Source organism: Dicentrarchus labrax, unplaced genomic scaffold (assembly GCF_905237075.1).
Source record: "Dicentrarchus labrax unplaced genomic scaffold, dlabrax2021, whole genome shotgun sequence".
NCBI classification, from domain to species: domain Eukaryota; kingdom Metazoa; phylum Chordata; class Actinopteri; family Moronidae; genus Dicentrarchus; species Dicentrarchus labrax.
Window position 1 is genome coordinate 1,867,666 of NW_026136723.1, and position 25,829 is coordinate 1,893,494.

Genomic DNA, 25,829 nt, shown 5'->3' on the forward strand with positions numbered 1-25,829 from the left:
TAATACTGAGAGACGTTGGCATCTATATTGGCATTTAAATATTATTTTGTTTCTGTTCTGTTAAACCATTCAACACAAAGTTGTCACAAAAGACCTAACCTACCCTTTATCAATACAAGTATACCAATATAAAATAGAGAAAAGCATCAAATGCTCAAATTTGAGAAGCTAGAAAGGGCTACTGTATTGCATCTTTGCTTTTATATTTATTCTTTATCTGGAAAACCATTTTCCTTTTGTTGTAGGCCAAAAACATGGCATAGTGGTTTATAATCAAGGAAAAATGTCATAACTGTGGAAAGTTATCTTATATTTCAGCGTAAGGATCGCAAGGTAAACAATGGTAAAGAAATGCAGCATCCAATTTATCAACCAGTGCATGTATTTGATTAGCCACATATAGAGACACAGTGATGTTTATACGTGCAGAGACTCAAGGATTCCAATAATGAGTGGAGATAATTGGTTTGACAAAAAAACATTATACACCCCTGCAAACTTCACAGTGAAGTGTGGGATTTTGATAACCTTTAAAGAAAAGGAATAGTTAACTGGAAGCAGCTGGTTTGTTTATGTGCAGACTGCAGGAAGGAATAATTACATATGGCTCACACACTGTTCATCCAAATTAAATGTTATTAAAGCCCAAGTTAGGCCCTAGCAAAATAAAAACAAATGTGTTTCTCAATAACAGACTGGGTATTTATACCTTGGAAAGCTGCTGCACGCACGCATAATGTGGATAATGGAAATAATCAGGAGCAAAGATGTGACAAAGAAAAGAATTCACTTATTAGATCACGTAAACGGCTAACTTAGTGAATCCTCACAAGAAATAAAATGGTAAATCAGCAAATGTTGAAAGAGTTATTTAGTTTGTTGATTAATCATTAAGTAGACAAAAAATGTATAATTTGATTAAATTTCAAATAATGCAAAATTAACTGATAACCATTTCAATTAAATTCTTTAAATAATTATAAATAAAAAATCATTTTAACTTTGAGCTTTCAGCTTCTCTAGTGTGAGTTTCTTAGTTTTACATCATTGTAAGCTGAATCTCTTTGAATTTTCTAACTGTTGTTTAAATTTAAAACAAATTTTGATTTGTCTTGTTTACTGACATACTGTAACTACACATTAAAAGTCAAAGGGCGCCCTGGTAGTTTACTTATCTATGTATCTATATTTCTCTCTCCTCTCTCTCTCTCTCTCTCTCTCTCTCTCTCTCTCTCTCTCTCTCTCTCATCTCCCTAACCCTAACCCATAAGAATATTAATTTATGTTCCTTGACACAACTAAACACATTCAACACCTCAGGTAAGATCCATGAGAAATGTTGTCACAGGAAACACTTCAGCTTTTAACCAAGAAGTCAACCATTAGCTGGTTTTACAAGGGCATGTAAAAGTGGGCCGAAAAGATGAGTCAGTGTTGTCTTTGTCTTGTCACTGAAGTAATTTAAGTTGTTTGTTCACCTTCCTATGTCGCAAAAAATAGCTTTTTTTATTTCCTGAAGTTCTGAGCTGCGGTTTGCTTGTGTAATCCTTTTATAAGCATATTGCAGCTAAAAAACAAGATTGTGTCCAGTGTGCAGTTAGTCATGATGCATTTATGGTAAAACAGCTTAGTCATGGTTAGGATTAGCACCCTAGAGGGAACTTTGACATGACATCTATGAAGGCACTCTTGGTTCAATTTTTTTGATGTCCCATCAATGCATGTTATGAACTTGGCATCTTCTCTGGAGTTTTTGTTCTTTCCCGTCTCACAGGTTCCCCTCATGCCATTGTCCTGCTGTATCCAGTCTTAATGCTAAGCTAAGAGAACTGACTGCTACCTGCAACTTCATGATCAACGAAGGCATGTTTCCCAGAATGTTGAACATCTTCTTGTGAGAACCTAATTTGTGTTGTTTTCATCTCGATGTTCGCAACTATGCACATCTTGAGACAGATGAGGTTATGTTCCTCATGATGCACCAAAACATCATTCTCCACAAACTGTAATGATCACAACAAAGAAATCATGGTGAACTGCGCCTAATGGGAATTAGTGTCAGAGTACTTGGCCACTTCCTCCATGCTGATACAACTACTTGGGTTTTTGTTTTTTTGGCATCTTCCTTTACTTTGAGTTTGATATGACGCTAAAGATAGTTAGTTGGATAGTCAGACCCTATGACAAATGTTTTTCATAGAAAGAGTTAATGTACAATAATGATGATTGCTACAGTTGCAACCCTATCTGCGAGAAAAATCACAATTATACTGCTAAATAGTTCTGTCAAATATGTTTTAGTGGAAATGTAACTGCCTTGAGTATTCGTGTTGTTTTATCCAGTCAAGAAAGTATTACAGTATTGCATGTTGAGAAAGGTGTTCACATCCTGTGTCCTCCTTGTACTTTACATTACGTTGATTGTGGTTAGGAAAAGACTGATTTGGTCAATGTTAGGGAAAGGTGTTTTGGGTAAGTATTTAAAAAGTAAATACATCATGTCTTAGTCTTTAAGTCACTGTTGGCTTCTCCAGTATTTCAATTTCCGTCACTTGGACGTTTGACCATCATTATGCAGAATGTTGTTTGGGCAGAGTTTGACACAAGAAGTCTATTTCCACATTTATCTGCTATGTTTGGAGCCAGTCAGGGTCCGTGGGCAACTCACACAAGGTTGATGTGAAACCTCCAGTGCACACACATTGATAATGAACATTTAGGGAAGAAGAAAAAGAAATCATGTTGCTTCGTAGCTGAATATTAAAAAAACAGATCTGACATAAACTCAAAATGATGAATAAATGAATGATTAGTCAGCATCAGCTGACTAGAGGATTAATGACAGTTACACAGTAGCAGGAGCAAAGGGTCATGGTCTTTTGAGTGAGCAATAAACAGTCACAAGATAAATGACATGAAGTGACAGCAAGATTAGCTTCAGGTAGGGAAAAGGTCACTGCTGGTATCAGAAAATGTGAGCTTTTTCTTGTAGCTTTTGCCTGTGGTTAAAAATGATTGAAGCTTGTAGTACAAAAATTAGTGCTGTCAAACGATTAAAATATTTAGTCGCCATTAATCGCATTAATGTCTTAGTTAACGTTAATAACGCGTTTAACTGACAGCACTAACAAAAATACATCTCTCATGGAAAATACTGCAGTAGCATGTAGCTGTAGTAGTAGCCTTTAATTTGCTGGGGACATCAACCTATTGCTCCAACTAATTACTTCATCATTTCCAGCATCACTCTTAAAAACAACTTGTGTGTTCCTCGTAACCATTAATACGAATCCTTATCTTTATCAACCAGGAGACATAAGCAGGAAAACTCAAAACAATTCCTGGAAACACACACTCAGAACTGACCAAAGGTGAACAGCGATGTTGGTTAAACTTGAAATCCATTAACAATTACTCATGCATGTGCAAGTGGCACTTAGACCATATCGATCATGTTTGATGCACACGTTGCACATATTCCTATTAACTTACTTGAATTCAAAGTTTTTTCTGTGCATTGAAATTACAATTAGATGAATTGGGTGTAGTAGATACAAGGACAGGACAGGTCAAACAAACAGAAGACTTTCACCCAGAAGACACACGTTCATATCCTGTGTGCAGACTTTTACTTACTTTAGCTCACTGTATCTTTTCCTGGCCCTAACCAAGTAGCATTTGTGCCCAAACCTAACCAAACAAAATTATGTGGAGTTTCTGACCACTGGTAGATGGAGCAGTGTTTTTTTTTTAAGAGTGGGTCTCCATTTTGTTTCGCATGTGTCAAAGCGATTGTGATGTCCATTCACATCCTGCCATTGATTTCACACTCGTACTTAATCAGTTATTATTGATTAAACAATAATTTGGGTCATTTTACAATACATTTTCTTCATGTAATATTTGTGTTAAGACAACATCATTAACTCTGATGCATTTCAGTAGTATAAGTAGGATTTTGGTATATTTCATATTTGGCTTGGTTTCTCCCTTTAGAAAATAGAGAAACCACATGAGACTTCTACAAGAGAGCACAAAGGAGAGATGTGTGAATACAAAAACTCTTCATCAAAGGCTTGATTGAGGCATTCTCTACAGCCAGCATGCTCAACTAGTTTTTGTTGATGGAAAATGTGATACACTGTCTGGGTTGTGAAGATGTTCAAAAGGAACTCAACAGACTTTAGCTATGAAAATAGGCACAACAATGCTACTGAAAGCACCTTCAGTACCCACCCACTGACGACTTTAAGACAGATTTGTCAGGGTGACAAAGACAAGTCATGACACAAAGAAGCTGTGAGAACAACTGGTCACAGAAAGAGAACATAATGCTCATACACCCACAGACACACACTGATTACGTCAGACTTGACATCAAGGCCCTTAATAAAGGAATTCAGACCACAAAAGACTGCTTTTAAAAGGAGGACAGGAGTACTTTATATATATAATCTTTCAAATACAATGTGACCTCTATTGTTAAAGTTTGGTTGCGATCACGCTTAAAAGAAATCAACCTCGATTGCTAGGAAACAGGATGTGAACTGTGATATCTGATGTCGACTTCAACTTTCAACTTTATTTTTGTCCCTGGAGGGCAATTGGTACTACAACAAGGCATAGAACAATACATAAAAGGACACAGATGAGGAGGAACCCAAATACAGTGAGTACAGCGAGTCCAACAATACTGGTGTCCAAGCCACAGCAGCAAAAAAATGACACTATAATCTAATAGTAGTGGCACATATGACCATAATATGACCATATAAATATACAGTAAAAAGTGCATAGTGACCAAGCATATTGATTACATGATCAACAACTCATCATAACCCATCATAACACCAATGGCCATCTTCATATCATCCCAACTACATTAGACAGTCTTAGGACTCTGCCAGACTGCATTAAGAAGAGAAATGGCTGTGGGGTGACAGGGGGTCTCTGAACCGAGAGCCAGAACTCATTAGACACCATTACATTAGACCTCCTAATCCTTCTGAAACCTGTTATTTCCCACATATATTTCAAGAAAAATCAAAATGACACGTAATGAAAACACTGAGTTTTTTTGTCTTTTAACAGACGACTTTGACAGGAAACATGGAGGAGAGATAGCGTGAGGAGGCTACCCTGTAATGACGTTCCACAGCGCAGAGAGAGGATAAAAAAAGGAGTGGCACAGGAAGATAATATGCTCTTTCCCGGCCCACAGGAAATCTGTAGGCTGGTTCTATCAATACTCCACTTAGAACATTATATCATATACAATGATAAATAGTCCCTTCAGTCCCAGTTAACTTGCACAGTATTCCCAGACACTTTTTAGACATTAAGATTAGTTTTCCTAAACATGAGCCTGGGATAAACATCAAATGTATTGTTGTTGATTTGTTTTTTATATCTTAAATTTAACAAATGAATAACATTTTAAGTCATCATTCAACTTACTTGTCAAATGTATTTATTTATCGACTTCTTTTTTGAGGACTTTTATGACTTTTTATGGCCAAAGCATATATATATGGCCAAAAGAATGATTTATAACAAGGATTTTCACATATACATGTGCATATTACACATTACACATCACAGAGTTCTAGATGACCTCTAGTTTAAAAATTGACCATATTCATATTTACTATTTTTATTTTTTGTTTATAAATGGATTCAATTCATCCAGTTGTAAGCTCCACATTATAAAAACACTTAACATGCAATACTTTTTTATGAATTGTCATATTTTAAACCAGGAGAGCTGTTAGTTTTGCTGTATGTATACATATAGACGTGATCTGTTTTATTAACAAAAGTTTAAAATAATAATCCGCTCTGTGCTTGTTGTGTTGTTATGGATTCCTCCTTGGCCCGTGCTTCACCCTTTCACCAAGTTTTATGTAAATCGGGGCCTGTAGTTTTTCCACAGTCCTGCTGTACATGTTGTTTACCACGGTTTACCATGTGGGATGAGCCAGAAAAACACTGAATTTGTCACCTGATGCTGTGGGCAGGTAACATTATATCCTGATTAACTGTGACCTATGACTGCATGAGAACTCACAGTTTAAAAGTTACAAAGCCACACTCAAAGAAACATTATGACAAAAGCGTTTTCCAATTGTGCAATTCAACACCCACACACTATACACACACACACACACACACAGGGCTGTCCATCACTCCTGTGAGCCACCATGAACGTAAATGAGTTCAGGATTCCATACAGCTGGCAGCAGATGCACTTATCTCAACAAGCCCTCACATGCACACACATACGCAGCCAACCACAAGGTGAAGGTTCCCCTTGGATGGTATTTTTCGTGTGAGTGAGACAAACATGGGACAGCTTTGTTTTGTTAAGAGCATTGGATTCAATTCAATTCATTTCAATTCAATTTTATTTGTATAGCGCCAATTCATAACAGAAGTTATCTCAGGACACTTTTCAAATAGAGCAGGTCTAGACCAAACTCCTTATAACATTATTTACAGAGATCCAACAGTACCACCATGAGCAAGCACTTGGCGACAAGGGCAAGGAAAAACTGCCTGTTAAAAGGCAGAAACCTAGGACAGATCCTCCGGCTCTAGGTTGGTGGTCGTCTGTCTCGACCAGTTGGGGTGAGAGAGAGAGAGAGAGAGAGAGAGAGAGAGAGAGAGAGAGAGGCAGAGAGAGAGAGAGCGAGAGACAGACAGACAGGTGCACAGCAACAACAGTATTGGCAATGGCAATCTAGCAGGTTCATATACAGCTTTCAGCCTGAGTGGCAGTGTTTGTGTGTTGTGCCAGCTGTGCTGCAGCTGTTCTGCAAGTACAGAGAATGACAGTTTCTACAGTAGCCTCGAGGGTGAAGGGTATGCTTGCGATCTGCAATCTCACCACTGGTCCTTTAATCAAAGAACTGGTTGGAAAAGCTGATAGGAAATTATGTCATGTAATTTAACAAAATAAAATTTCGGCAGGGGTGGAGTAGTACTAGTTTTTAAGCCATGAATGCCAGTTCACATTACTCTTTACTCTTACTTTTAAGCCAGTAATCAACTTTTTACTGCTACTTAATTTGCCTGTATACCTTCATTACAACTCCGCTCTAAATGTGGGGGTTGAGTAAGAATACATAACAAAAACATAATGATACATAATGAAAAACACTGAGATCTCCACTTTTTTAAAACTCCTCTTCTAACCTCCACAAGCACACAATGTTAGCATTCTTCATTTTTCATGTGAAACATTAATCTTTGATGTTATGATGATGGCATTTATATTGTAGAAAGTGGTCTAGGTGAAATTGTAATGCCAACTCTTACTCTAACTTGCAGTAGTAATCAATCAAATGGAGCATAATGGATAGCCAGTGGCAGATAGTGAAGGAAAGAGTTAAAATAATACTGCAACCTGACTAATGTAGAAAAATTAATGTAAAATGAAGCATTGGCCAATATGGAAGATATTTTTTCTGACATTTTTTCTCCTCTGTGGGAGAATTTCTGCTGCTTCTTTCTCCATCACTCCTAGTTCACATTTCGGATGACACCACCAGCATGAACCTTAACTCCTCCACCCTCAGTGCCTAGACTAGGGGAGCTGGTCCTATCTTCCATCTCCACGCACCATCATTTTACTCTGTTCATAACCTCCACATTGTCTAGATTGATTTAACCTTCCACTCTAATAACATTGTTGGAATACTCAGATTTAACTTCCTACTTTTTCATCCTTTAGCTCTTCGCTGCATTCCATTCTTTTTAGTGCATTTTTTATAATAACTTTTCAGGGACAAAACCAAAACCATGTTTGGGTAAAACCAGACTATTGTGACTGAAATGTTGCAAAACTTGCAAAATAATAAGCAAAATCTTGCTGAACTGCATATTATTTCATGCCTAAAGGGGACGATAAGTTAGTATGACTCACACTGTTTGAATGGGACCTCACACGTTAAAGTAAATCAAAAGAGTGATATTTAACAGAATAATAGAAACAAAGTTTCTAGACTGTTTATCTTTCACTACGTGTGAATAACCACCAAAACACATTTATGGTCTGACCCTCTTTATCACTTGGCCTGTTTTATTGGTTTGTTAAATGAGTGTATCTGGATGGAGAGCAGTTCAGCAGTTCAGTAAGACTACACATATTCAGCAAAATGTAGGAGCAATGTAACTCAACATCTAGTCATGCAGTGGTAATTATCATGTGTTTTTTCGGCTCGCACATAGACTCCAATCTTGACATAACAGATCGTCTTCTTCTACTGAACGCTCAGTACTTTTTGGAATGTAAACAGAGGAATTTCTTACAGAGCTATAATTTTGCATGCAATTGTGCAACAGAAAATAAACAAGCTCCTTCTGACCCTGTGGTTTTCCTGGAAGAGCGGCTGGTGCAGAATATTAAGTTCCCGAGTTTAACCAAAACCATTCAAGCTTCCAGTTTAGAGACACAGGAAGACAGTGACCTGCCGGGAGATTTGGGTTTTAAGGGGGATTTTTGTTGTTGTTGATTTTAGGGAAGACTGTGACTTTTCTCCTAAAAAGGACAAAGACCTCAGACAGCCCTGATAAATGTGGTGTCTGCTCTACAGTTACTTCTCTCTCTCACTTCCGTATGACACGCTGATGTAAGCAAAAAGTCAATTTATGACTGCTTCCTTTTATTAGACGTTCTTGAACGTTACAGTTACGTACAGTGGCCAGCGTCCTCATTCAGAACGTGGTGGATGGTCAGATAGCTTCAGAAAGCCTCTGAAACTTGGAACCATTTGATCATTTACGAAGGGGAAAGAATGTACAGCAATGTTGTTCAAAGTTCCTTTGAATCATCTGTGTGGAGCAGCTCATGTTACAAAATAATCATCCAGTTGCATTTTGGGAAACCTGTTTGGCTACTATGTGGACCAAAGTTAGAAGGTAAATTACACAGAAACAGCCCCGAAGCAATTCCTCAATTCCTGTAATCAACTGTTTGTGACATGTTGATTCATTTTGCGGCAGACTGACTCATAACTTGTGCTGTAGGACATAATATAACAGTGAGTCATGTTTGAGATCTTGTGTTTATGTGCAACATTCCCCAGTCTCATGCAGCACTTATATTCTGGCAGGAGAAGCGAGGAGGTTCCCTCTAGCCTCGTTCCCTTGGCAACTGGAGAGTGTCAGCTGCATTCACTGTGCTGGTATCCAGATACAAATGCAAAAAAAACAACAAGACTATTACCTTATTTTGTACAAGTAAAACCTTGAAGTTTGAATTATAAATGTAAGAAGTTTTATTTTAAATTCCACTTCTGTTTGTATTTTTAAGGACTAGTTTGACATTTGGGGAATAATTTCTGGGTAGAGACTGAGATGAGGGGATCGATACCACTGTCATCTGTGTTTGAAGTATGGACCTGAAGTGAAAAGGCAATTAGTTCGTCCTGGTTTAGCTTAGCATAAAGACTAAAAGCAGGGCAAAACAGCAACTCTGCTTTCAGTCTTTATGCTAAGCTAGGCTAATCGCTCTCCACTATCTTTTTTTTCGTTATCTATCTTTTTGCCTTGCTCTCAGAAAGGTCAGCATATTTTCCAAGATTTCAAACTATTCCATTAAGATGACAAAGAATTACAAATCAAATGAAACATGAACAAAGCATTGAAGAAATAGTTTAGTGAAATACAAACTCTCACTTTCATGCCAAGACTTAGATTGATACACTCTCCTGTGTGCACATATGAAGCTGGAGCCAGAGAATGGTTAGCTCAGCAGCTTGCCTGGGTTTGTTTTAAAGTTTTAAAATAAATACACCTAAAGCTCAATAATTAATATGTTACATCTCGTTTGTTAAATTCGTACAAAAACCAGATTGTAACAGTGACAAGTGGTTTCTGGTTTGACACTGGAATTATTTTTGGGGGGGGTTCAGAAAAGATGTTTCCCACTGATCACAGTCATTATGCTAAGCTAGGCTAATCACATAAGCTGCAGCTCTATACTTAACACAGTAGTATCAATCTTCTCATCTCATGCTCCACATGAAAATGTCAAACAAGCATGTTCTTCATTTTTATATCAGACTTCAAGCTTTCCCTTTTTCAAAGCAACAAAGTATCATCATCATCAGTGATATAAATCTTTTCATCTTCCTTTCGGAAAGGCAATTAAGTGTATCCCCCCCAAAAAAGAACTATTTAAAAACAGCATTTAAATGAAGCAACTCCTAACTATGCAGTGAAATCTTGAATTGCGGTAATCTCCTAAAGTTGAGTGAGTTTTAACCTAAATGTCTAGATGTCTTGTCACCTGCAAATTACCATGCTAAATGACCAAGAATAGATCCAAAATACAGCTTCTAATTTGCACTGACTCTTTATCTACAAATTGTAGATGACGAAGTCTGTCATTTTCTATATATTGAAGTCCTTAACTTGACTATATAATGTATCTGCTGCACGTATTTCAGTTAAGATGTCTAGTGAAGATGAAGTGAGATCAGGTGACTTTAATATCAGTGGGGGTTTTTTTAAACAGCTCACTGGTCTTTTATTGAAACCATGAATCATTTGATTCTGCACTTTTCCCCCTCTCTTTAAGTCAAGGGTTATTGAGTGTGCAGGGGTTCCTGCTTAGTAGGGAACTTTTCTCATATCCTAAGCCTGCCAAAAACTCTGACTCAGCCTTTTTTTAATCTTTCCATGAAACCTACACCAGGCATCAAGTTGTTGTTTAGATCATATGATGACACTGCAACCTCCAACAGAGCATTAAGGTCATACCAACCTAAAAGCTGCTAGACAGGTTTAAATATAGGTTGTTCATCTTATTTCTACTGTATATAGCAGACTGAAGTGTCTTTGTAAACCACAAAGGGAGCAGGTAACCACTGGGATGAAAAGGCTAGTATCACTGCTGGAATCTGTCATGCCGGTGACAGGTAGTTTCCAAAGTGGGTTTGCTTGTTTCAGTGTAGATTTTATTGTTTCAAAAATTTTTAGCTTAGGTATTACAATGCAAAACACATTGACTCACAGTCATACAGACTTCCCAGTCTCAATAATGCACCAAGGCAGCCTCATGCTTGTTGTGTGACGAATTTGACCAAATTGACAAAGAAATGTACTCAAAGTATAAAAGTAAAATGTACTCTCTTGGTTTCTCTGAAAGACAGTTCTACTGGCTGTTTCAGTGCCAAGCTATCTGAAACTTCAAATAGCATCGAGTCTCCCTCGCTTGTCTTTTTCACCTTTTATGTCAGTACATCTTTTACGGTGTTCGTGGCATTTCGTCATATTATGTCTAGTGATATGCATCGGTCTTGATGTTGGGAAGGTGTGCAATGAGCTGCATATTATTCCGTCTATAACGTTGCATACAGTTGTGCAACAAAAAATAAATGAGATATTTACTTGACTGAACACTCAAATGGATCAGACAGCTTCCTGGAAGCAATAATAATAATAATAATAATAATAATAGACAACAATTCCCCTCAAATGCATTGAAACTAAAGTAACAAGCCTGCTTTGAAAATGTAAGGAGTAGAAAGTACAGATATTTACGTGACAATGTCGGGAGAAAAAAAAAAGAGTTATATTAAAAAGTTATCAGAAAAATCAGATACCTGAAAACACTAGAATGTAAATATTTGAACTTTATTACTTTCCACCTCTGGTCATAATGTATCTCAAATTAACCCAAATTTGACTCAGAGAATCAGCGAGCTTAAGCTTTTTGCTGGAGACGTAGAGAGTTTAATGTCCACCAGAAGTTTGGTTGGAGAAAATGGATTCCAAACTGCTTACTAGACAGAAAGAGTCATTTAGAAGAGTCTCTTAGTGTTTCTTTAAACACAAGGATTATTGCAGGACACTAAGCACATAGCAAACTCTGCGGAAAGCCTTAAATTCTGCAGGAGTCTGACTGCACAGAGTTTATATTTAAAAGGGACTCAGAGGGAGTCTTTTCCTGGTCAATTAATATCATGGCCTCTCAAAATGAAACATGTTCTGGTATTGTTTTCTACTAGTACTGGATGAGTGAAACCAGAAGGACTGTAGAAAGATATAGATATATATCAGTTGAAACACTGGGAAAGAACGCTGAGTGTATTTGGGGATTTGTTATTAGTCATCGAGATATTTTTAACCTCATAGAAATTAGGTCATGAAATAAAAATAAGGAAATAGCTGCTGAAATAAAGGTGGGGTGAAAGAAAGGGAGTTCCCCTCAGTTTGACACAGTCACATGTTGGCTGCAGTTTAGGCTATCTGACTAAAACCTGACAACAAGGAAGAAAAACAAAATGTAACGTCAGAATCCGAGGTGACTTCAGTGACATTACAAATACAAGTCAAAAGCTAAAACATGATTCCTGTTGTAATACAGCATGTTTATATTCTGCAGGCTGTTCAGTCTTCAGTGGATAAGAGGACATTTAATGTTAAAAGGACTAGTGTATAAGATTTAGTGGCATCTAACAACCTGCAAAAAAGGGCCTTTGTAGATCCAGTGTTTGGTTTGTCTGTTCTGGGCTACTGTAGAAACATGATGGTGTAACATGGCGGACTCCACAAGAGAGGACCCACTCCCTCTGTAGGTAAAAACAGCTCATTCTAAAAAGGTAATAAACACACAACAGATCCTCCTGAATGTTACACACTGGATCTTTTCATTTAAACTGAATCAAATAAATGAACAAATAATAACTGAAGCTGCATTAGGGGCCTTGAGGGCAGCAGGACCCACTGTTAATACAACATTTACAATATTTATTTCTATATTTTTAGAAATTATGAACACAACTCAACATCAATGCGCTGTGCTCCTCTCAGGCGCTGCGTGTTCATGTTTGTTGGGAGTGTGGCTTTGGAAGGAGGCCTGAAACAAGGGGGGTTGGATTTCTTTAAAAATCTGGCCGTTACCTAGCATAACTTTAAGTATTGGTAAAAAGAATTGGGATGATTTGGAGGATTAGATGTTGAAACCTTTCACCTTATGTACAAAGGCAAAGAGAAAACGCCAAAGTGAACCAATATTGTCCAGAGGAAGAAAAGTGCATTAAAGTTGCAAAAAAAGACAAATTCCATCTAAATGACTCATGACTTCACATAATTCATCCTCTCATGATACATTTAGACTGTGCAGACTTTTCTGTTTGCTTGCTGTAATGGTTCTCCCTTAAAAGCTCCTACAAATGGAGCTACAGTTGAATCTATACTGTGTACATTTGCAGTGGGTGCGTAAACATTCTCAGTATGTTTATTACCATGCAGGAACTCTTGCAGAGCTTCATAGAAGTTTCTCTTTTAGTTTATACTTTTTGTAAACAGCATTTAAGATTAAATCCCACAACACAGCACAAGACTTGGTTTGGCAGGAATGAACTCTATCCTTCACAAAAAATGGACAGTTAAAAAAGGCCAGAAAGACAGAGACTAAGAAAAGAGTATACCCCAAAGAGAGACCATTAAAAAAGAAAGTTGGCTTTCTCTGGATTATATTATGGTAATTTCCCAGACATACAAAATACAGATAAACATCTCAGCAGCACATGTACTGCCAATGCTAATAGGTGGTAATGATAAAGTAGTACTGACCTACTTCAATATCGATCTTGTTGATGGGGTTTTAACAGGGAGAGATGGAAAAAATGCAGCACAAACTGCAAAAAGCTCCAGGCCATTCTCGCCAGAATATCCTCTAACAATAACCTAAAAACTCACCTAATTGCTATTCATCTCTTTTCTTCTTTTTTTTGGAGAATCCTATAATTTTCTTGCCGCCTGGGAAGTAACCTCTGCTGGACAAAAATGTTTATTTCAAGATCCATTAAGAGAATTAAAAGCTTTAATTGTTTATGCGATTCACTGTCACATGAGAACGTTTGAGACATTTAGAGAATCTGCTATGACTCACTGCTGTAATTACGTAAAGGGATTAGCAGTCATGCTTGACGTCAAGGGCCCCGCATTGAAAATGTTACCCCAATCTTACCTAACCCTAACCTGCCAACACTCAAATTTTCTAGGTTTTCTCCCATATGTCAGAACCATTTCCCAGCACCCTCCCCTTTAGGAGTTTTTCCAAGAAAACTTCTGTAATTTTCCATATACAAAGAGCTACAATAACTTAACATAGGCTGCTGGCTAAATGTCAGGGCAGGACGGTGAGTTGGACCGACGGTTACCATTTCCCATCCCCTCCGCACTCCTGGCAAAAAAAAAATCTCCCGTATTTTTAAATCTTAATGTTGGCGTGTGACCTATAAAGAAACTTGACCATCAGCGAGAAGACTGAGCACAAGAGAACATTGTGAGAAATGCCCATAAAATTACCCAGAGCTCACAATGAGTTAGATTCTGTTCAATGGGCTTTGCCATTACTAAGTGAATGTGTGTGAAAGGTTGAATGGGCCATGTAGTGTAAATGCGCTTTGACTGATCGGAAGACTAGAAAGGTGCTATAGAAGTACAGATCCATCTTCAAATGTCAGTTTACTGTAATTTTAGGCATTATAGAAAATTCGCACATTTGAAATGTAAGAATCTCAAGTAAAGTAAGTATGCACTGAGGTACAGTACTGGTACCACCCTCGCACTCACTGTGTGCCTTATTTCCTAACTGACTCTTGAACTGAAGTCATGCAGTGACAGTTGAGACGGCGCTGCCCCCTGCTGGGTATTGTTTTGAACTTACATTGCAGGCCTCACTGTTGTCGGGTCTGTGTGGGAGCAAGAGGGAAAAGACCTTGAGTGCCCCCTCACACTCCTCCACAGTCTGGTTCAGCTCCTGGCAGCTTGTCACCACCGTGTAAAAGTGGGTGGGGACGGGGGGTCCATCAGCTGAGAACCTGGACAGAGGAAGGGGGTCAGAGTTACACAGAGTTATAACAGCAGGGTATTTCACAAAATCAGCTGCATTTCTTTTGTTTGGTTTGATTGATTGTGGAGGGCGATGTACATGAATCAACGCTTATATTTTAAACTTCAGTGTAAATGTGCATTTACATTTTACATTAAAAAGTAACAACAAGAAAAAGATACTGTGTAAAAACGCACAATACTTTATCTCAAAATGTAAACAATCCAAAGAAGCTGCTATATAATCCTAACAATAAAGCCACAGTGTTGTCTGCCATGACACTTGAGGCCTTACTCTTTTATCTTCTCTGTGGTGTCTCTGAGGCCGTCGTAGTTGTAGTCAAAGATGGGTCCAGTGAGGACGTTGATGCCATTGTTTTCCTCTGCGTAACGCCTCAGCAGCGTCCCCTGCAGGTAACTCCATATTCCTGCAGACAGGAACAAAAGGGCTGAGGTCACTGATGTGATCATTTACACCTGTGTTAAGGTTTCTTATCTGGATCAGGAAAACTGCATGTTAATGTCGGTGTTAATGCAATCAGATCAGATGCACCACAGGTGTGTTACTCTCTCTCTCTCTCTCTCTCTCTCTCTCTCTCTCTCTCTCTCTCTCTCTCTCTCTCTCTTTCTCATTGCTCACTGGGGTTGGCTGGATCTGCTGATCCCACCGGCTTTGGCTCCTTTTACTCATTATTTTTGTGTTTTATTTTTCGAGGATGCAGGACTCCCATAGTTTCTGTTAATTAGTGGCACTACTTGTAGATAGAATCTGTGTTGCTTTAAAACTAATTACGCTGTGCTCTTTAAATGCTGGTGGTCACAATTGGTTGAGCCAACATGTTAACAGTAATGTTTGGCTAAAACAAGAAGGTCAGACTCTCACTGTGATCAGATCAGAGCCAGTGAAAATAATGAAGTGCTGCATGTTAACACTAAATGCTTGTGTTCCCCATTAAAAAAGGGGGGGATGAATGCATGCATTTGTCAGGAAAAAACAAACATTTCTATATATTATGTAACTGGCTATGAAAAGTTGCAGTAGCACAGGGATCATTAAACCTTTTGACCCTTAGAGAACTACATCCTCCTTCAAATAAACGGAAAAATGAAATCACACAGACTAGCAGGGTTTTTACATCAGAGCTGCAGCAAGGTGTTGAGTTCCCAGATTGTGTGAGACAAATCTCTGTGCACTGAATAAAAAGACTTCCCGTGCTTTGATACTTTCATTTTGCAGGTTGTTATTTAAATGATTTGCAGCTCTCTGATGGGTAAATAACAAAATGCTTCCTCTCCAAAGGATTCCCCTGACCTTTAAAACCTCTGTATAATTACTGTACATCAATATTTATGAAATCCATTAAATGCAGCTCATTGATTAATTCCACTAATTGCTTTATAAGTGCGCTTTTTCTCTGAGTGTGGTGAGGTTTTGAAAATCTTTATTACACATCAGTGAGAAGAATGTTAGGTCCTTAAAAGGTGGTTTGTGGTCACTGTTAGAACTTAGTCATTCATAACCTGCTCTAGGAAGTGAAGCCTTTTCTCTGATAACATCACTCTGGTTGGGTTCTGTGAAAAATGTTTATCTAAATACTGTCACAGCTGCTTCTTCCCCTTAATCCAGATGTAACCAATCCCTTTTCCAGCCTGAAGTAAAAGAAGAAAATAATCTATTTTTCAGAAACGCACTCTGCTGACGACAAGGATGAAATATGTGTCTGCATGAGACAGCGATTCAGAGAGAGAGAGCGTGTTTTGTCCTGATAAGTCCTCTTTCTCTCTACAAAAACAATGGGTATCAGGCCGTCCTCGCTCAGACCTGACATCACCACATTATGTCCTTTGTCTCATGTGATACGACAGGACGCCGCTGGGGTACAGGAAGGCAGAAGGGACGCATAAATCTGGTGATTACAAACAGCTGAATGAGGCAGAAATATCTTAAAAAAAGAGGTTTTAACTCTCGATCTGGAGCTCGTAGTCTGGTTACAGTTTTTGTTGGAGCATCTAAAAGCTTCTCGACTTTTGGAATTGATTGTATTGTTAGGTGTTTCTGTAATGTTGTCCACCAGCTTTAATCTCTGCAGGGATAAACCGAGTTTCTGGTCCCAAACAATCATTCAAACAAGACCAGGTGTGAAGTATAAATAAAATGTTTCCAGTTTCCCTGGAGGTCAGGGAGAATCCTAGACAACACTGATTGGCTCATATTGTCGGACCCGTCTAATCATTAACTTCCTCCTTTGTCTTATTTTCTGATCACATGGTTTGGTTCTTTTTTCCAGGACTTCCCACTATAACATCCCGGTTTCCCCCACATAAGAAAATGAGGTGTGCGACTCACTCTTGAAGGCCGGGTACATGGGGACGGTGTTGGTGATGAGCAAAGCGTCAAATCTGGACTCTGGAGACGACGCCAGCTCTGTCGAAAAAAATCACACAATAAACACATACTCTTAATATTCCATTATCTTATTATACGTTTACACTAATACAGCCTTTTTTCAGATATACCCCCACATTCAACGCCCGTGCTGTAGGTGTGACAGTGGACTCAATATGTAGATATATATTTTCTAACAATAATAATAATAATTTTTTTTTTCATTTCTTTTTCAAATTAGTTGAAGATGAACCCCTGGTTGGGAATAACTGACTCAATTCAATAAAACTGCAGTACAATGTAAATAAATAAGTGTTGCATCAGTTTGATCATTAAATAAATACTGTATACAAAAGTGCAGCAAATATATGAATGCCATTCGTTCAGAGTGACAATATGATAATAACAATATTAATAATAATTACAATAATAAGTATTATTTTCATGTTGTCATCTTATTAATAAAGATATTTCAACTGTTTCAAACTGCAGTCCACATCAGATACTACAGAAGAGATATAGCTTGTAGCAGGTGGAATATTTGTGCTGTGCATTGTCAAAGAAACCGTATTAAGATTAGTTAAATGAAAATTGTAATGCAAAAATTATAATTTCCATTAATCGTGAATCATATCACAATAACAATATCTGTCAAATTATTCACAATATGACCTTTTTACCAGCCCTAATTACCACTTGTCATCCTGCAGGTTTATCTGAGGGGAAGAGGTTTCCCTAGGGGGAAGAGGTTTACCTGGGGGGGAAGTGGTTAACCTGGGGGGAAGAGGTTTACCTGGGGGGAAGAGGAAGCCATAGGTGAGCTGGTTGTTCTGGCTGTAGGTGGTGCAGCTCTGACTGTGATCAGCTGGCACTCTGGAGTCGACTCGGACACACTGAATGCCGGGGGAAACCTCCGGAACAGGAGTCATGTCCTCCTGAGAGACAGCGACAGCAAAGGGGACAGAGAGAGAGAGAGAGAAAGTGGACAAATATATGTGAGTTGTTTTGCTGTCATATAGAGTCTGATGTGATGTAGCTCGGACCATCTGCTGCTGCTCTCTTTAAGTCTTCCTGTGTAAGGAGGTTGGATGACGCGGGGGGGGGTATTATGTAATTATGTGTTTCTGTTGCCATGTGGGCATGTGCAGGAGTTGCTGTGTGACTGTGTATTTATGTGTGTGTCCCACCTGAGAGCAGCCACACCTTGTAAAACCTGCAGCTCGTTCCTGTAAACATCTGACAAACATGTGTGTTCAGTGTCAGAGAAACACAGTCTGTGTGTTTTGTGGGACATGTTTGTGTTTATGTTTGCATGTTTGTGCAGCTCTGTCGTGTTCTGCCCTGTATGACACACTGTCACTCACTGTACACAGCACCATGTATTGTGAGTCATTAACATGGCCTGCGTCAGAGTTTTACAACCTGACACCCGGAAGGTCAGGAGCTGAAGGGGGTCAGGGAAAGTCTTCAAACTTCAAATTTTTAAAAAGTAATTTACTTTTTCTACCTCATAAAAAAATCTACAATCTATGAATATGCAAATTATGTTTTCTTGCTGGACGCGAGGTGTCTCCTACTTCACTGTGAAGTCCATTCTCAGTATGTGTGCACTGGTGGATCACACTGTAGAAGATGCATACTGGACCAAAATATTGGGATCTCACAAATTGTGCTTGTAGGCCCCACCCCTTAAAAATCTTTTTAAATTTTCATAGACCACAGAGAATCTTTCCACATTCAGCAGATGAAAGCAAAAACATCCTTCTAGTGTCAAACTCTGCACACAAATCATTCTGCACAGCGAAGCTCAAACATCCAACTGTACGACAAGAACTGATTTTTAACTGGAGAGGGACCTTTAAATTCAATTTCTGTGTTCAGAGTGGCAATTTATTTGATGTAATTTCAGCTCACTATTAAAAATCAGCTTGTGGAGACCTGAAACTTGCTGAAGATTGATAATCCATCACAGAATAAATAAGCAAATTTGTTATAATCATGACCTAATGACAAGCAGAATTTATCTTCCTAATTGTGCATTCAGAGAAGCTCTAATAATACAGAAGTAATGATATACAGGCTTCTGAAAACCACTGTTGTTGAAAACTCAAACCAAGACAAATAAAATATACATCATTACTACAGTAATTTTTAAAGCAAAGGGAGAATTTGTAAGTACGTGTGTGTGTGTGTGTGGGTGTGTGTGTGTGTGTGTGTGTGTGTGTGTGTGTGTGTACCTGTCGTAGCAGTGTGTATGCTGTCCACAGAGGCATGGCCAGCTCTCTGCTGTACCCGCTGATGAACTCCACATGATGAAGCAAACTGTACTGAGTGTCAAACATCACGGCTGGACGACCAAACGGGAGGTGTGTACTGTCTGCACAAACACACACACAGGGACACACACAGTTACTCCCTATTGGCTGAGAGAAGAATGAAGTTTAATCAAACAGGCCAAAAACAAAAGTATAAGAAACCTACTGTAACTGTAGATTCCATCTGGTGGAGGACTGAAGGCTTTAAGGATCTCCTCCACTTTGTTCTGCAACAGAAAAATACATGGCAAGATGTTATTCTGCCCCCTAATGGAGGAACATGGACTGATGCAGTCTGTACAGTCAGCTCAGTCAGGCATGATGTTTTGTGACGCCACTGTGCTCCTCTGACCTCATCGTCACAGCTGCAGCCCAGGTCGTGGGTCACAGTGGCATCAGGGTCGGACGTCGGCGATGGTGGCGTCACTTCCTCTGGCATGCTGGGGTGGTACAGCGGCTCTTTCAGCATATCGTTCAAGCTGCCGTGCGTGCCGTTGTTAGGGGCCGGCTTCAACCCCAACAAGTCTGACAGAGAGATAAAAACATGATAGGAACCATCAGAAATGTATCTGAACGTGTATATTCTGGGTTAAAATCAACCAGGTTCAGAGAAAAGGTTTTGGAGTTATCTAAACACATCACAGAAGAAAATGTTTAACTCCCTAATTATGACATTACTATGGCATCACTGAAGTCCTGCCCATACTGACTAAATCATGTCATTTAAACTAGGTGAAACAAGGAAACCATTTAGGGAAAATAATAATCTCACCACACATGACGTTATATAATTCTATATTTTCAAACTCTGGCACTCTTTTCTGGAACTTGAAGCTCGGCCCATGACCCATGAATATGGTCTGCATGAAGGAAAGAAGAAATGTACAAAAAACATAAGGTTCTCTACTAAATCAGCATTAAAATGAGTGTATAGCATCTGTATTACACCTATTAAACAGTAGATGAACAGTGGTTGCTTCATGTTAGTGATACATCGGAAGCGATTTGCCGATGATGATGAGGTGTTTTTTACAGTTCAACAAATGGTAACACCGGACGAAAAAAAATGGTTTATCTGGTTTCAATCTTAAATCAATAATCCTGTAACCTTAGAGGTCTATTGTAGTTACAGTTAGAATAAAACATATATAATACAGGAGAGAAAAATAGGTATAAAACACCAAAGTACCCTCATGCTGGTTATCTTGTTATCAAAGCCGTGGTCACCAAAGAAACCACACCGAGTCCTCAGTTTTTCTGGCATTTTCCTGGAATAAATACAAAAATATACATAGAATATTAAAATATAGTGAAAACTGAGAGAACATTGAGAATAATTCCTGCCATGATTTCTCCGCATGAAGTGAAACAGAAACTAAACAGATCTTAAGTTCTCTCACTGCTTGGTGAAATTCCACAAAATCAGTTGTTAATTTTGATGACAGGAAATTTTTCACTTTATCAGAATATACTAATTTCCCTTTACCCAACAGACTTAGAATATGTTCTAAGAACCTTTTGACATTTTGTCTTTTTTCTACCTGATGAAAACAACTTTCTAACTGAACCACACAGACAGAAGGACTGGGCTCTTGCTGTTGATAGTGTAAAGGTAAAAAAGCAGAGCACTTACATCCATCACAAGTTTGTGTCCTTAGGTTACAATTAATCAATAATGAAGATAATAGTTATTGTAGTCATCATTTTTTTTTGCATTTTTACTGGGCAGTCCATGTTGTCAAATGTCTCTCAGGTCTTCTTTGGTCATTTAGGCTCCAGTCAAAAGTTTTCACAGATTCAAGAGTTTTAGTTAGACTGGATCTTAAACTCAGCTGCACTAAAAGGTGGACCTGAGAGCTGGTTCGGGTTGGGTGATGTTGGGTTCTCAATGCCGAGGAGAGCCAATGACTTTAACTAAATGTGAAATAGAGAGCACAGGCTGCTCGAGGCTTCCCTTGATTGTGTCATTTCATTTGAACTGAATCAGTACGTCACAGGTTACCTGGCAATGTGCCACTTCCTCTCCATCAGCAGGTGGACGTCCTCGATCCTGCGGTTGTTGGCGTAGTGAAGCCTCTTGGGTAAATGCTGCTTCAGGTACGGCTTGAAATGCTGAGTCGGCATTTTACACTGAAACAACAAATATGTAGGTGAACGACCTTACCCCTCTCTCTCTCTCTCTCTCTCTCTCTCTCTCTCTCTGAGAAATTACTGGAACAATGGTTTTGTTTTTGTAGTACTTACAGTGAGGTTTGCAACCACAACTTTGGGGTCATCTGGAAAGGAAAATATATTACATCAAAATGAAGCCTGTTTGATTTTGTGAAAATATTCTGATACAGTCTCATGTTAAAATGACCACTCTCATCTTACATGTGGTGGATTTGGGGTCGCGGGGTCGTATTCTGCCCAGTGAGCCAGGGATCAGCATGATCTCGTCTATGTTGAGCGGGTAGCTGCTGAGAAATTCTGTCCGATCGCAGTGGGTCTCCTCCATACCTGAGAGACAGAAAAGACAGCCACGGTTTCTGTTATTATTATTTAAAGGTCAGTAAACCCTAAGTAATGTAAAAGAAACATAATTTTTTTGTTCTTGTTGATAGTTTTGTTATGTGCCAACATTTTGACACAACTGTTTCAGACAATACACTGGAGCTGAACAGGACTTAAGCTTAAAGTTTCTTTCCAACAATGTCCCAGTTACTCTGAATCTGCAGGGCTCACTGTCAACAGTTTCTACAGGGCCTATTTCTTTTGTAGAAGTCGTTCCAGTAAAACTGATTCAGGGAATTAAACTTGAAGTCTTTATGAATCGAGCCAACTCAACCCACATGACACTGCCAAATATGAGACCTGAATGCGACCCAAGACCAGAGGCTAATCTCTTTTATTATGGGCTGTTGGCTCACCAGGCTAATGCAAGTCATTGGCAACACTTTCTTCTCCCCACTGGGGACTGTGCATGAAAGAGAGTAACTACTTTACAAATTAAAAGAGAATATCAGAAACCCAATACTTGGGTTTGAGGTAGCAGAACTGTACTGTGCAATATCCAAAGAAACAATGAATTGTTTTTTGACAGACAAGCCATAGTTGAGCTTTTGTGGTGTTGGTTCTTAATTCTTTGAGGATCGCAAGTTTCATTCACCTCTATTGTTTGGGGTTGGTGGCAGAAATATCTACAGATGTGTTAAAACTCAAGTGCATAAAACTACAACACAGTGAGACGGTGAACTGACTGCAGTAATTTAATATGAAGATAAGAAGGCACGATTAAAAGCCAGAGCACAGTCAGAATATATATATTCATATATAACAAGCTTTATAATGTATTTGTTCTTTTTTGGGTATATCTTTTGTAAGTCATCCATTTACCTATTAACTTTAAACAAACTGGCCAGATTTAACTGAAAAAAAAAGAGATAACACAAATGTCCAGGCTTCAAAGATTATATGGTGGTCCTACCATGGTCTCCTACGACAATAACGTTGATGCAACGATGCAGGTTCATCTGCTTCAGACCGTTCATCAGCTGACCGATGATGTTGTCGATCTCCCTCAGAGGGTTGTCCAGCTATACATGGGGGAGGAAAAACAGCATGTAATAATGCAATGGAGCACGACCCCAATGACGCACACACTTCCACCCTCAGGCCTCACACTCACCTCACTGCTGAGCGGTCCCAGCCGATGTCCGAAGGTATCGGGCTGCTCTGAGTGGACAGCGTAAACGTACGGCCTGAAGAGAGACAACACACACAGTTTAATCTTGATCTCCACCTGAAAAATCCGTTGAGCCTTGTAAAAAACTTGTTTCTGGCAGTGATCGTCTCACCTCAACTCACACAGAACAAAGAAACATGAAAACCTTGTCAACCCACTGCCTCAGTGCACTAAAAACAGCTTGTGACCCCTTCACTGACCCAGCTTCAGCTCAACACTAAAAACAACCTTTATCTTGAGGTCTCCAAGAGGCACTCACCGAAACGCCTGACCAAACATAAAACACACAGCACTTCTCATATAAACCCATATACTCTCTTGAGATCTTTGACATACATTTTAAGATATATATGAATGAGCATTACCTCGCCAGAAATTAGAGAAATAAATTCTTAAGTATACATACTTCCAGTAAAACGTGCATAAGACCACAGCTTGTTCATACAGCTGCTGACAGAATAACCACAGTCACTTTATGCTCATAATGAGCGTGAGGAGTTTCCAGGGAAAATAAACTTGAAACCTGACCTGAGTTGAGTAAGTACTCAGCAATATGGGGAAAAAGTTAGGCTTTAATATAGAAATCTGGCATGTGTGTTAAGGTAAAAGGGAAAAAAAATAATTACATAATGAGCCTCATTCATAGTTTCCTGTTCTATGCAGTGGTGACATTTTATTCACCAGCTTTATGTCAGCTGTTGACATGCATTTAAAAAAACACTCCATTATAATCATTCCATGATGAACTTAAACACAGTTCTTTATATTCTGGGGACAGACAACCTGGAGAGAAAAAAGAACCATAACCAATAGTTATAATGCTCAAAAGTACAGTTGTACTGCAGCTGTGCTGTTCCCACAGCAGACATTTTGACAAACACAAGTATGACTAATAACATCAGTAATGACTGCAGTCAGTTTAAATCAGCCAGTTCCAGGAGCCCGGTGTTGTGCATATGGTTTTGGCTCTGTGTCTTGGCTTATTGGGACACTTCATTGGAACTGCAAGTCAAAGTTTCTGCAATGAGAAAGACCCACGTTTCCAAGACCCAAATAAAAGCTGCATTTTTCTCAAAACCCTACATGAAGAGTAGACATACCTCTCATCATCGGGCAGATGCAGCCAGCGCAGGATGGTCAAAATCCTCCTCTCCAGAGGAATCACCCTGGAAACCAAACACGGTGAATGATGATGAAGAAGCAGGTTGTCAGTTTAAACTATAAGTTAAAGTTCCAAGTTCATGGACTTTTACTAATGTAAACTAAAATCCACTAAAATATATTTAGACTGTTTTTCTGCAATCGATCAGTTAACTTCAATAATTTCTTCATTGAAGCCATCAACCTGTCTATTAGACCCGATCCCAACTAGGCTGCTTAAAGAAGTTGTTGCCTTAATTGGCACTTCTTTACTGGATATGATCAATCTTTCTTTATTATCAGGATATGTACCACAGTCCTTTAAAGTAACTGTAATTAAACCCCTTCTTAAAAAGCCCACTCTTGACCCACTCTTTTAGCCAACTATAGACCGATCTCTAACCTCCCCTTCCTCCCTAAGATTCTGGAGAAAGTAGTCACCAAAGAGTTTTGTGACTTTCTACATAACAATAGTTTATTTGAGGATTTTCAGTCAGGATTTAGAGTTCATCATAGCACAGAGACAGCTCTGGTTAAAGTTAATAATGACCTTCTGATTGCCTCTGACAATGGACTTGTCTCTGTACTTGTATTATTAGATCTTAGTGCTGCATTTGACACCATAGACCATAATATTCTTTTACAGAGACTTGAGCATCAAATTGGCATTAAAGGGACCGCACTAAGCTGGTTTAAGTCATATTTATCAGATCGTTCGCAGTTTGTACATGTTAACGATGAATCTTCAATAAATACTACAGTTAGTCATGGAGTTCCACAAGGTTCTGTACTTTTTACTTTGACCAATACTATTTACTTTATATATGCTCCCTTTAGGCAACATTATTAGGAATCACTCCATTAACTTTCACTGTTATGCAGATGATACACAGTTATATCCATCGATCAAGCCCGATGAAATTAATCAATTATCTAAATTACAAACATGTCTTAAGGACATAAAATCCTGGATGAGCTGCAATTTTCTGATGTTAAACTCAGAAAAAAACAAAATTCTTGTTCTTGGCCCCAAAAACCTTAGAGACTCACTGTCTAAAGATATAGTTACTCTAGATGGCATTACCTTGGCCTCTAGCACCACTGTCAGGAATCTTGGGGTTATCTTTGATCAGGATTTGTCATTTAACTCCCACATAAAGCAGACCTCTAGGACTGCCTTCTTTCATTTATATTGTTGTAATATTACAAAACTTTGACACATCCTATCACAGACAGATGCAGAACAACTAATCCATGCATTTGTTACTTCAAGGCTGGATTACTGCAACTCTTTATTATCCGGTTGCCCCAATAAGTCCATTAAAACGCTCCAATTAATTCAAAACGCTGCAGCACGAGTACTGACAGGAACTAGAAAAAGAGATCACATCTCTCCTGTACTAGCTTCTCTGCATTG

General features: G+C 38.7%; 1 protein-coding gene and 1 long non-coding RNA gene across 2 annotated transcripts in view; one reads left to right on the plus strand and one right to left on the minus strand.

The window, feature by feature from the left end:
• LOC127357594 (ectonucleotide pyrophosphatase/phosphodiesterase family member 2) overlaps positions 1 to 25,829 on the minus strand; it is a 39,988-nt gene that overhangs the window by 3,221 nt on the left and 10,938 nt on the right. The window contains exons 10-24 of the mRNA XM_051389888.1: positions 24,373 to 24,438; positions 23,216 to 23,288; positions 23,015 to 23,123; positions 21,922 to 22,047; positions 21,793 to 21,824; positions 21,551 to 21,678; positions 20,738 to 20,816; positions 20,321 to 20,408; positions 19,901 to 20,073; positions 19,715 to 19,775; positions 19,471 to 19,610; positions 18,027 to 18,168; positions 17,195 to 17,272; positions 15,143 to 15,275; positions 14,684 to 14,837 (exon numbers count right to left, since the gene is read on the minus strand). Coding sequence (XP_051245848.1) covers positions 14,684 to 14,837; positions 15,143 to 15,275; positions 17,195 to 17,272; positions 18,027 to 18,168; positions 19,471 to 19,610; positions 19,715 to 19,775; positions 19,901 to 20,073; positions 20,321 to 20,408; positions 20,738 to 20,816; positions 21,551 to 21,678; positions 21,793 to 21,824; positions 21,922 to 22,047; positions 23,015 to 23,123; positions 23,216 to 23,288; positions 24,373 to 24,438 — 1,582 coding nt within the window. The remainder of the gene's footprint in view (positions 1 to 14,683; positions 14,838 to 15,142; positions 15,276 to 17,194; positions 17,273 to 18,026; positions 18,169 to 19,470; positions 19,611 to 19,714; positions 19,776 to 19,900; positions 20,074 to 20,320; positions 20,409 to 20,737; positions 20,817 to 21,550; positions 21,679 to 21,792; positions 21,825 to 21,921; positions 22,048 to 23,014; positions 23,124 to 23,215; positions 23,289 to 24,372; positions 24,439 to 25,829) is intronic.
• On the plus strand, positions 18,133 to 19,736 carry LOC127357595 (uncharacterized). Its single transcript, XR_007882282.1, has 2 exons — positions 18,133 to 18,228; positions 19,480 to 19,736. It is a non-coding gene; the product is annotated as an uncharacterized LOC127357595 (long non-coding RNA).